The sequence below is a fragment of the Lepidochelys olivacea genome (genome assembly GCF_965140295.1).
Source record: "Lepidochelys olivacea isolate rLepOli2 genome assembly, chromosome: 1".
Lineage (NCBI taxonomy): Eukaryota > Metazoa > Chordata > Testudines > Cheloniidae > Lepidochelys > Lepidochelys olivacea.
In genome coordinates this window covers 195,542,296-195,555,476 of record NC_140411.1, presented here as the reverse complement: position 1 = coordinate 195,555,476, position 13,181 = coordinate 195,542,296, and the positions used below count along the sequence as shown (strand labels likewise).

The 13,181-nt window shown below is 39.7% G+C and overlaps 1 protein-coding gene across 1 annotated transcript; it reads right to left on the bottom strand.

Annotated features, from left to right (window-relative positions):
• Positions 1 to 3,792: 3,792 nt before the first annotated feature.
• On the bottom strand, positions 3,793 to 12,238 carry SH2D1B (SH2 domain containing 1B; the record flags this gene model as incomplete). Its single annotated transcript, XM_084617081.1, has 4 exons — positions 3,793 to 3,857; positions 7,105 to 7,264; positions 9,036 to 9,099; positions 12,105 to 12,238. The coding sequence occupies 4 exons, from the start codon at positions 12,236 to 12,238 to the stop codon at positions 3,820 to 3,822; spliced, it is 396 nt and encodes a 131-aa protein (XP_084473207.1). The 3' UTR covers positions 3,793 to 3,819.
• Positions 12,239 to 13,181: the final 943 nt, after the last annotated feature.

Sequence of the window (13,181 nt, the reverse complement as noted above, 5' to 3'; positions counted from 1 at the left end):
AGCAAGGTTTTTCCCTCAGGCAGGGCTGAAGTCTGCATCCCTCAGCTAACTGGCTCAAGCTGTAGCAATATTATTTGCTGGGCCTGTGACCCAGCACTCTTTAAGCACTGGTAGTAGAAGAACAAACAAAAGCCCTTCGTCTTTAGGTCACCTATTCAAATCCAGCCCAGGTTGGTAGTAACCAACAGTCATTACCATCCTACAGTTGTTCAATAGCCTGCATGAAATGCTCTGGTCTAGAGAATAAGTGTTTATCTCAGAAAAACAACATCACTTCATTGATAGTGACTGGCGCACTGAGAGTCTCGGCATTGGCTAAAAGCTGAACAGGAAATCATATTACAATTTTGATTCACAAGTGGCCCTTCCAAGTTACAGTTAAAGTATATTGGAGAAGAGAGGTGGAGAAACTTGTGGTTTCCTGTGCTGTACTGTTTCTAACACTATTTAAAAGTCAAGAAAAGAGAGTAACTCATTCTCTGTGACTTTCAAGCTAGAGTCTTTCCTCAGAATTAAATCTTATTTTCAACAATGTTTTTCTCATTCAGTGTGCATGGCCTGTGCTGACCTAATATGTTCATTAGAAAACACCTAGCAAAGATTTCTGCAGGAGTGAAGTTAGTGAGCTAACTTAGTGAACTTTATTCAGATCATTTTCAAGAAAAATGGATGCTCTTTTGCTGTTTCGATTTTTAAACATACATGTAATGCAATACCTGCCTAGGATACTGGCATAAAGCTGCCTCTGATATATACAGTCATGAGCTTTCCCTGAAACCTTTATAGAATTAATACCCCACTCATTATTTCCTTGATTTTTCAGGCCACTGTTATCATCTAGTCTGACCTCCTGCATAACACAGACCATGGTCGGGCCTTAACCTCTTGCATGTAGGTATTAGAAACTTGGGCTCATTTTCCTGATGCTCAAGGCCCGTGAATTATCTAGAAATAAGACATCTGACTATGTATTCCTCCCCCTGCCAATAATCCCACACGCTGCTGAAAGAACAACTACTGCCTATTCCAGTGGGTCCTATATGGGTACAGGTGGGTATTTTGGCTCAATTTATCTTTATACTCCCTACCCTCTCCCCTCTTTTAGGACCCGATCCTGCAATGTGCTGACTGCTCTGTGCTTCTACTGACATCTACTGTACTTATTACTTCCAGCTGCAGCAGATTGAGTCCCTCGTTCTCTCACATGTTCTTCCAAAGGATATGTAGTTGGCTGACCTATTCTTCAAGCCATCGAGAATTGAACACAGCTTCTTGTGGAGCTTAGTCTAATGATGCAGCATACTGTAATCTGGAAACCTGAACACTGCTGGCACTTAGGTGGGGTCGATACTAAAAAGTTAGGTTGATCCAGTTACGTCACTCAGGGGAGTGAAAAATCCACACTCCTGAGTGACATAGTTAAGATTGTTATGCTTATAAGAAGCACACAGAATTTTTAAAAAGGGGATACGGCAATATGCCGCATTTATTGAGAGTACAGTTAAAGCATTAAAATTAGTATATGCTTCCATTTACACACACCTCCCCCACCAAAGGTTCTGCAGCTAGATTATATAGTTACCAGTCCTTCGTGTTGCTCAGTCAGTTCCAATGGTCGGCTGAAACTGCACACGAGGGAGGGGGCGCTGTGTTCTGACGAACACGTTCGAAGATCTGATGTTGATGCAGAACGAACCCAAAGTCCCATGGCAATACACTCTTTTTTTATAGTAATAAGTTCCCATACAAGTCTTTGGACCTTGCTGTGTATGCCCTGTTCAAGGTTGCTTTAATTAGCATTATTTGGGTTGTTACTGGGAGTTATTCGCAGCTGTTTCTTATCTCGTCCCTCTGGCTTCACTCTTTATCTTGTTCTTGGGGTGTATGCCTTTGCTTTAGGGTTGTTAATTTGCCATCTGGGTAAAAGTTGGTGCCTCTCGACTCCTCCACTCCCTTCTTGACCATCTGGCCTAGCTGACTGTTCTTTCTTAGTTAATTACCATATATTCTTCGCTCACACCAAACAGTAAATAAGGCAATTACAGCCATACAATTTTTATCCTTCTAAAAACAGTTATTAACACAATTAGTAAAGAATAAACTCAGAACAATTTGGGCTTGTGGTTTTAATTTGAGGCTACAATTTTTTTTTACTAATTTAAGGCTAGCAAAATAAAGTATAAGGCAAAATAAGCAAAATAAAGTACAATTTTACTTGAAACAATTTCTTCCCATTAGGCTTTTGGCCTACAAGATGACCTAATCCCTGGCGTAGACAGCGTTAGGTTGATGGGATAATTCTTCTGCCAACATAGCTACTGCCTCTCCTGGAGGTGGATTAACTACAGTGATAGGAAAATCCTTCCTTTTGCTATAGTGAGTGTGTACACTGATGTGCTATCTCAGTGCTGTAGCAATCTGATGATAGAATGTGGAGCAGGCTGCTGGAGCTCTGCTAATATAAAAGCATTAATCCCTATATTTCTTTAAAGTAAGATTTTCCCTACAATACGGAACAGTTTTTTCTCCCCTTCGGCAACCACTTACTTTCTCAAACAAATCAATGTTTTGGCCGTCTACACTAATCAACCTGGAAGTCTACGGATTAATTTAAACACCTATTTGCATCATAACACTACAAATACCCTCTGATTCCAACATGTGGAATCACCAGCACTTTAAATTTACAATGAGCCGAGAGTGATACTTCACAATTCTATGGCATGTTACCTGAAGATCTCAAGGCCCTTTACAAACATTAAAGAAACAATTTTTGTCGTGCCTCTGTATCTTCATTTTACAGATGTGGAATGCACACAGCAAGGTTATATGACTTGCCAGAGGTCACAGAACAATCCATTCTCCGTTCTTAGTTCTGCCAGTCAATAGTCCTGAGTTCTCTTTCTGGCAGGTAACCATTAGACATACCACTTCCCCAAGCAGTGACCTTCAGAACAAAACTGTACAATAAGCAGATCCCTGGTTTAATTCTTTAAAGCCAACTCTTGTTAGAAAAAAGAAATATAGACACCACAGAGCCATTTGTTTGCTGTGTCAAATGCATGCAACAAATATTAAATATAAAAAAATTAAACTGTTCCTAAAAGTATCTGTGTAAAACTTGCAGTCCCAAAGTAAATCTTCAACACTACCATTTATAGATATGAAAACAGTCCAGGTCATTTATTTACACTGTATAGTATATTCTCTATTTTCAGTTGCTGCTACTTTCAATGCTTTTTTGTCAGCAGCCTTGGATTGTATCAGTGCTACAGGATGATATTATTCCTTCAAGACAGTAAAGATTCTGATTGAATACACCATTCAGTTAGCTGAAAATGAGGCAAAACTAATGTCTTTTGCACAAAGTATGAAAACACAACAAAACATGGTTTTAACATTCTGTGGAGTCTATAGAGTTTGTATCATAGTAGATTTCAGCTCTGCCATTACCATTTGATCTACCCATATGCAATTAACATATTTACCTTACTATTTTCTAACAGGCTGCAGACCGGGGCAGCTAGAACTTCAGTTAGCAAAAAGGAAAATAACAAATTAAAAATAAAAATAAGTTATTCTAATAATGAATAAAATAAATATAACTTGGATTGTGTCCCAAAGAGTACAAGTCTGTTACTTGGATGCGCTGCCCAGGAGAGTGAATTTCAGAGGCACAAGTCCACTGATGAGAATGCCCAGTCAGCAGATGTGGCATGTGCAAGGACAAGTTCTGAGAGCAAGCTTTTTACATTTGATCTGCTGAGATGGGGGCCAGGATAAGAGGTGGCCTCTGACAAAAACCAGGTCCCAGATGATTTAAGGTAAGACATCAACATAATCTCCATCTTCAATTTCTGTAAAGAAAGCAGCATAACAGTATGTCGTCATTTGTACATTCCAATGATCTTCTAGGGGGAGGAAAGAGGAGCTTGTTGTAAAATAACACATTTTATTTTGGTTTTTGAGATGGAATCATTCAATGTTCTGGACACCAATTATATATGACTCCAGTTAAGACTAGGGTCTTGCAGATTTGGCCCCCAAGACCACTCCTTTGCCATTGATCTGAGTGAAATTGCCTGAAACTCAAGCTGAAGAGATCCTGCATTGTTCTCCTCCAGAACCTGACAGCTCAGTTCTTGAACTATCATGTCCATGAAGTACAGTTAGGAATGCCTCATAGCAAGAAATAATCAACTGCTTCTGAGTGGAAACAGTTTACAAGACAGGTCAGTGGATCTGATGGCCAATGCTACAACATATCCTTCTACTACGTACAATAGTTCCAAATAGAGAGACAATTGTAAATTGTAGGGCAAGAGAACCTAAGACTCCTTTTCTCTGAGAATAATAAATGTAATGCTAACTAACTTCTGTATTTAGCTGGGGACAAGGATGAGATTTGAGGTCTTAAGACCCTCATCTCCCTCTCCATTAGCTTAGATGTCCTTTCAAGCTGCTATCTGCACTGAACATTTCGTATATTACTATCACACATTCAAATTTTGCAAGAGAAAGGAAGTTTAGTAGAGGCCCAGCTACTTGTAGAGCTTAGGCAGATAGCTGGCAAAAGGATATTGCGGTTTTCTTTAAGAGACACCAGTGGCCTCTCAAGGTATCCAGTGTCAAACAAACATTATTCTTTAACCTCGACTCATCTGTGCAACTCAGTAGCATTACACGGGAGCCAAGGCTGCTGCAAAGTGGAGCTTTATGTAGAAAGGAACAAAAATGGTGTAAAAATAAATACAAACTACGTTTCCAATCCCAAAGTGTTATGACAAATCCCTACACGTATTTGCCGGGCCACAAGCCAAGTTCAGGGTTCAGTCTTTCTCCTGCAAGAGCCGATGCAGCTTCAGCATCAGATACTACAGCATGTTTTAGATTAGCCTTTTTCTTAAAATCTCCCACCATTACTCTCCTGCCAGTAGAGCTCCCCGCGTGCTAGCAAGGATGAGAACTCTAGTTTAGACCAGCACTGTAGCCACCATGCCAGGAGCCCTGCTCAATGCCTTTCACCTCAGCTCAGAGCAGGTCTAGATGGCAACTGATCTACCCTAGTGGTCCCACCATGGCTACCAGCTATCGGCAATTGTGGGGAGGCTTAAGAAAACCTGCTAGTATAAACAAGGCTGCAACTTTACTACCCTTTATTGTTGGCTATGGTGTAGATGCACTGGCACCAGCAAGATGGTGAACACTAGTAGGCATAGGGCTCAAGGGATTCCTGGAGCAAGTCTTCTTGATGCTGTGCTGAAGATGTCTAAGTTTTTTAAACCATTGTTCGAATCAGGGTAGCTGCACCATTGCTGAAAAACAGGTGCACGGTGCCAATGTAGACAAGGCTCTAAAGCAGTGCAAGAGCGTCATTCCTTACACCGCTTTAGATGCCAGGGATAGGGCTTAGCTCTTACTGGGGGACTCAGGTAAAAATATATTTCAGTTAACTATTAGCATGTACTTGTCATTTTAAGTCTACCCATGTGTTGCACTAATGATCTGGAACCTTAAAAACTGGGCCATTTAAACATAAAATGTCAGTTCACCTTTAATTAGGAGCTATTTCAAAGATTGCCATTCAGGGCTCCAGGCTACCTACAAGAGGTGTAACTCACGCAGAGGATTGGAAACTTGAGTTTACACTCGTATAGCCACTGTTCCTAAGTGAGGACTCTTGCGTCATGCATACATGATTCCTACACTTTTGCTGGTATAATCACTTACTCTTATGGGTAAGCAGTTCTAATGGAGAAACGGTTTCTAATGACAGCTCACACTGCCTGATTAACTCAGCAATTAAGCATTATTCAGCAGTTCTTAAAGTCTTTTGCTCTGTGTCAACAGCACTGTCCGGATTAACAGTTACCACTCTTACTAAATTCATCCGAACAAAACCAAGGGCATGTTACAGTAAAGACACATGACTACAGTCAAAGTATACTATATCTGAAAGCCTCACAATTTTTAATGTATTTATCTTAAACACCTTGGTGAAGTATTAGGCACATTTTATAATTGGGGAATTGAGACAGAAACAAAGTGAGTTGCCCAGCTTCACAGAAGATGACTATGGCAAAGCAAGGATTGACCTTGAGACTTACAAATTCCAGGACAGCGCCCTAACCACTGGACAATACTTCCTCCCCCAATTTTTATTTTTAGGACAGTTTGGATTTAAGACTACTTATGATGTTAGAACACAAGGCAAAACAAAAAAACTATGAGTTTGAAGTTAGTTTATATTTTCTCCCCTAGGCCCTCAAAGATAATTTAGTTTGTGCCATTTTTGGTATGAAGGTAATTTAGGACTCGATCTCTCACTGAAATCAGTGGACTCAGCACCTTATAGGAACTATATTGTAAATAACCATACTAAAGTAATGCATACTGGCAATGTTTATATTTTTTAAATCTTAAAACATTATGGGTCAAATCCCAACTCCATCAAAGTCATTAAGTATGTCTTTGTCCCCATTTTCGTTAGCGGGCTATTTAGCTAATGTCACTGGTAGGATTTTGATCACTTAGGCAGAATATGTAATTTTTGCTTTTCATCTTGAAATAAAAAGAAAGTTTAAAATCAAGTATAGGGGACTCAGTGATTCAGGGATGCGAAATATTTTGCCTCTAACTCATGGGTTCAGATCCAGCCTGTGTTGGTAGTACTTAAGATTATAACCATCCGGAGGGTGCATCGGAGGCAAGAATTCTGAGTATCACTCCTGACTCTCACCGTGACATGCTAGGAGAGTTTAGATGAATTCTCAAACCTTTCTGTGTCTCAGTTTTACCCATCGGCAGTAGGCCGAATTGATTTTCACATGCCTGTTCATTGTGATGCGGACACCTATTCTGAGAGTTGCCATTATCTTGTTACTAATGGGTACCTTGATTGGCAGGCTAAGAAAGGCTGACAGAGCTACCTTCTCTCTCTTAAATGTGATTCAAAGCGTTATTGAAACACAGTGGTAAGGACTGAGTAGGAAATGTATAGAACTGCTGTCTGGGCTCTCTGTGCACTGAAGAGAAACAGAAGGGATTCATTCTCAGAACGGTCAATCCAGCACTAGGCTAAAAAGACAGAAATAAACCTCTTACCATCATAAACTTCATCCATCTCTACCTTGGCTTTCCTTGGGGACTTCAGTCTCCTTACTGGGTAGCGAAGGTTGATGATGAGTCCTTGATTTGGCTTTTCATATGCGTATATCAAATCATTTATCGTTTTGAAGACCCGTTGTGGAGCATCTTCAGAAGTCTGAAAGAAAGTGAAAAAAGCGTTGCCACTGCATGTATGTTTCATCCATAGGGTGACCATATTTCCCAAAGGGAAAACGGGACACCACCTAGCGTGGGGCTGGCCCAAGCCACTTGCCTGAGCTCCCCGACTCCCTGCACAGGGCTGGCGTCACTGCTTGCCCAAGCACTGCCTGCCCCCCTGCCCAAGTCCTGCCTACCCCCTGCATGGGGCTGGCATTGCCACTCACCCCCAGGCATATTCCTCCACACCCTGCTTTTTTCACAAAAGTGGGCATTTGTCCCATTTGCTCTTGACAACTTGATCAGTCAAGGAATATCGTTAAAAAAAAAAAAAAGAAAAGAAAAGAGAGAGAGAGAGAGAAAGAAATCACACTCTTAGCTGACATTTTTATGCCAGGGAAACTTTCTAGGGTACACCTTGCCTGAATCTCTCAAATAGTTAATCTGACCCACCCTGTTCTAAATGTTTTTGTTGCTTCCCCAGAACAGCAGTTCTCCTGCAGGCATAATTAAACCACCCGCAACAAGCGGCGTTAGCTATGTTGACAGAAGAGCCTCTCCTGCCAGCGTAGCACTGTCCACACCAGCACTTTTGCCGGTGAAACTTAAGTCGGTCTGGGGAGTGGTTTTTTCACACCTCTGACTGACAAAAGTTTTATAGACAAAAGTGGTAGTGTAAACAAAGCCTTAGTGAATCAAAGTTCACGTTCCAAACACCATCCCTCACATTCAACTGGGTGTATAGCAGTCTCCTCTGCCCAACCTTGTAAACAGCACTGAGACACTCTGGAGGTGTCATGCCTGTGATTGAGGGCCCAGGCTGCTGTGATCAAGGTGAGAAGGCTTTTGAGAGTTGTGGTGGGAAAGATAAGGCTTGGAAGTTATCCCTCTATAAAAAAGGATATGCTGTAATGCCAATTCTGAGTGTTCCAAAATCAGGAGATTGGCTTAAAAGGGATACTTTTTTAGAAGTACTTTTGAGTTCTTTTTGTCTTCTGACATCATAGTCTTTAGGTTGAACAATTTGTCTGCAAGCTTTGCTCTGCAACCATAAAGGACGGAAACTTTTTCTAAATGAATAAACACAGGCCATCAAAATTCCACTCAAATACCCACCACCAATACCTGATGCCCCTGGAATGCCAGGGAATTAGTTTGGTGAGATATCCCCAGATGATCCTAGCAAGCAGTCTATACCCTGTGCTATAGAGGAAGGCAACAAAATAAAATAAAATAAATAAAGCAGAATGCCCTTGCGTAGAAATCCAGCCCAAATCAGTAATGCTCGAAAGCACCTCTCGGAGCATTACAGTCGCACAAAAATATTATATACAGATCTTTTTAAAAGGAAAGGACTAATTCCAAAATTCAAAACCCCTGAACATTCAGAAGCACAAGGTGTTTGTACACAGGACCCAGCAATGTCTTTGGTGAAATGGAAGCGGATTCCATCAGAAAAAGGATGAAAAAAAATATGTGAGTAGATACTCAAGAGATAGATTTTATGTTGTCAAAAAGACATGATCAAATCAGTAGCTATGGGCAAGCCATGCAATAAATTATGGATACAAAGAAATTACTGTGGAGATAGCAGTAGTGTATTACTTCCAAGCTAATGGGTAATGAGAGAAAGTGTTGTTAAGGGTTGTGTGAGGTAGAATGCAGGTATGAAAATACCTTGTGAAGGTGAGATTTTATGTATATGATTTTTTAATCAGAAAATGACATTAAACAATATTTTCTCTTGCAGATGAAATGAAATTTTTTACCTGAATCCTAAAGTAACCTTCATGTTCCCTGAAGATTCGATAAGTGTAGATGAGCTGTTGAAAGCTGTGAAGAGATACCCTTTCATAAACTGTTTTTTAATCAACATTCAAGGAACAACAATGGCTAGACACCACTACATCTAAAACTTTTGGTGGAAGTATTTTTTTTTTTAAATGTAAACCAAGCTAAAACAATAAATGACTAAAACCCCAGGGAGCCAATCTCAGGAAATGTCTGTCATTACATTTTTTGCTAACAACAATTACATACCATTTACATCTCTTCCAAAGTACAAAGTATGTCACTTGTACAAACAGCTATTTTAGAAAATGCTTAGCCACTTAATTAGTGAAGTTAGATACCCCAAAGCTAACTCTGCAGCCTAAATCTAATAAATAAATAAATAAATAAATTTTAGGAGTACCTAAAAACAGAAATAGTGTCCATTTACCTTTTTAAAGTGTATTGTGTGCATTTATAAACACTTGTCTTCAAGCACTACCATTGAAAGAAGGATACTGGAGAGTTTTGGGCACACATTTGATTACATTTGATTTAGATTAGGGCTGTCAATTAATCGCAGTTAACGCAAGCAATTAAATCAAAACAAATTAACTTGATTAAAAAATTAATTACGATTAAACACAATTTTAATCGCACTGTTAAATAATAATAGAATACCAATTTCAATTTATTATATTTTTTTTGATATTTTCTACATTTTCAAATATATTTATTTCAATTACAATACAGAATACAAAGTATACAATGCTCACTTTATATTATTTTTGATTACAGATATTTGCACTGTAAAAAGATAAAAGAAACAGTATTTTTCAATTCACCTCATGCAAGTACCGTAGTGCAATCTTTATCATGACAGTGAAACTTACAAACGTAGAATTTTTAAATTTTTTTACATAACTGCACTCAAAAATAAAACAATGTAAAACTTTAGAGCCTACAAGTCTACTGAGTCCTAAATGTTGTTCAACCAATCGCTAAGACAAACAAGTTTGTTTACCTTACAGGATATAATGCTGCCCACTTCTTATTTACGTCCCCTGAAAGTGAGAACAGGCGTTTACATGGCACTTTTGTAGCTGGTGTTGCAGAATATGTACGTGCCAGATATTCTAAACATTCATATGCCCCTTCATGCTTCAACCACCATTCCAGAGGACATGCATCCATGCTGATGACAGGTTCTGCTCAATAACGATCCAAAGCAGTGCGGACTGATGCACGTTTTTTTTTTTTCCACCTGAGTCAGATGCCACCAACAGAAAGTTGATTTTCTTTTTTGGTGGTTCAGGTTCTGTAGTTTCTGCAATGGAGTGTTGCTCTTTTAAGACTTCTGAAAGCATGCTCCACACCTCAATCCCTCTCAGATTTTGGAAGGCACTTCAGATTCTTAAACCTGGGGTCTAGTGCTGTAGCTATCCTTAGAAATCTCACACTGGTACCTTCTTTGAGTTTTGTCAAATCTGCAACGAAAGTGTTCTTAAATCGAACAGCATATGCTGGGCCATCATCTGAGACTGCTATAACATGAAATGCATGGCATAATGCAGGTGAAACCATGGAGCAGGAGTCATACAATTCTCCTCTCAAGGAGTTCAGTCACAAATTTAATTAACACTTTTTTAAATGAGCATCATCAGCATGGAAGCATGAAGGAGCATACAAATATTTAGCATATCTGGCACATAAATACCTTGTAATGCTGGCTACAAAAGTGCCATGTGAACATCTGTTTTGACTTTCAGGTGACATTGTAAATAAGATGTGGACATCATTATCTCCTGTAAATACAAACAAACTTGTTTGTCTTAGCGATTGGCTGAATAAGAAGTAGGACTGAGTGGATTTGTCGGCTATAAAGTTTTACTTTGTTTTATTTTTGAGTGTAGTTCTGTAAAAAAATAAAAGATTCTACATCTGTGAGTTGTACTTTCATGATAAAGAGATTGCACTACAGTAATTGTAGGAGGTGAATTGAAAAATACTATTTCTTTTGTCTTTTTAACAGTACAGATATTTGTAATAAAAATAATAATATAAAGTGAGCACTGTACACTTTGTAATTGAAATTAATATATTTGAAAATGTAGAAAACATCCAAAAATATTTAAATAAATGGTATTCCATTATTGTTTAACAGTGCAATTACACCGGTGATTAATTGCGATTTATTTTTAATCTCGTGATGAATTGCTTTATTTGTTTAACAATCCTAATTTATCAAACTAGAGTTTTCAGACCCTGGAAGCAGACATCTGTTTGTCTGATGTTGTTGCTTCAAGTCATGTTTTAAAAACAAAGGCTGGTTAAATGTGATTATGTAAAAATAGCACTTTCTTCGCATGCAAGTTCTGTTCAGTTAGTTTTAGGATCCAAATTTGCTTATCTTAGTGCAAAGTGATCTTCTTCTTGTTCCTCTGCAGAAGCAGCACAGCTAAGAGCCGGTCTGTAGTGCAGTCACTTGGTGCGACTGCGGATGGAGCAGACATACCGAAGCTAGCTTTAATTTAGCTAGCTCAGGTCCTGGAACAATGAAGCTGTGGCAGCACGAGCTTTAACATGGGCTGTCCAAACCTATCCAGAACCCTAAAGCTTGTGCTGCCCATGGGGATTCCACGTGTGGTAATGAGCCAGCCACTTTAACCTGGGGTATATCTGATTGGGCTGGATTGCAGCTAGAGATGTATATGGGACTTGGTCTTTAACATATTACCATGCCAACTGTATGCAAAGCATGCTGTGTGCCACCCTTCCAACCTTTTCAATTTCAGGGACTCCTAACTACTGCCACCTCCCTCATGCAAGACATGTTTACCCCCCACCCCTTCCATGCCCAAAGTCTTCACTCCCTCCTATGCCAGAGGCAATGTGTGCCCCTTTCCTCTGCAGAAATATTTTGTACGCTAACTAGGGCTATGCAACTTATTTAAGTTTCTGGCCTGTGAGATCACTTTCACATTTGCTACTTATTCACCTTTAAGGATGTAATAACTTCCACTTGTGATTGTCTTAAAATTAATGCAATTTTAAAGTACAATACTTACAAAACACAAAGACATAAGGCTCCTGTCACGCTCTCGCTCTCTCGTAATAAAAAGCTGCCATCCTTGCCTTTCTTGCTTAGTAATTCTTCACAGGTTTTTTTTGTTATGTTTCCATGATAAAATGGGAACTCCATGGAAGAACAGCAACCAGACCCCTTGTCTTTATAACTGATTCCAGGTGAATTCAGCAGTCTGGCATGAAAATGAAGTTGTCTAGAGGATGTTGAAACTGAAACTGTGGTGCTAGGAGAAGTTTTTCTTGAAGCATTGAGTATATCAGTGGGTTCATCTGTGTGGTTGTTACTGACCATTCTGGAAAGCTTTTCTAGCCAACAGAGAGCAAATGAATATGATTAACACAGGAAGTGCGAAATGGCCAATAGTTTACCTGAAATAGGCCCCATCCCCCAATGCTTCCTTATAAGACCTTGTTTTCCAATGCTCATAGCAAAGTTTTGTTGTACCAATAAAATAAAAACCAGCAGGATCTTATTAAAGGGAAAAAGGCAAAATACCACATTTATTGTGAATACAGAAAGAATCATAGTAAGCAGTTAGTTATAGCTATAACATTCCATTCAATCTCATATTTATTCACACATTCATTCATACAAACACACACACCCACACATACACACCCACACACACAGGTTCTGCAAGGTTGTTATCATAGTTACCAGCCTTAGAGTTGCTCATGCCAAGCCACTGGCCAGGTGGCCTGGACATGAGGAGGGAGCAGGGCCTTGTCAGATGCTCATCTGAGGCTCCTGGAAGTTGGTTTGCAGAATCAGACCCCCAAAGTTCTCACTTTTTAGAGTCTATTTTTATAGGAATTTCTTCCTATGCCAGTCTATGGGAATTGCTTCATCATGCTGTTGCTGACTCAATCAGCAGATAGCACATTCCTGACGGCTCCAAGATGTTATCTTGTTCTTTGGTTCTCCCATTCTTGAGGCTGTTGGGTGGATTCCAGTCTGCCCTCCGGGGGCGGGGTGGGGGGGTCCTCTGGTTATTTCCCCTTGACGCCTTCTTCAGCCGATGGACACTGGATTCTTAGGCTGGCACCTCCCTGATCAT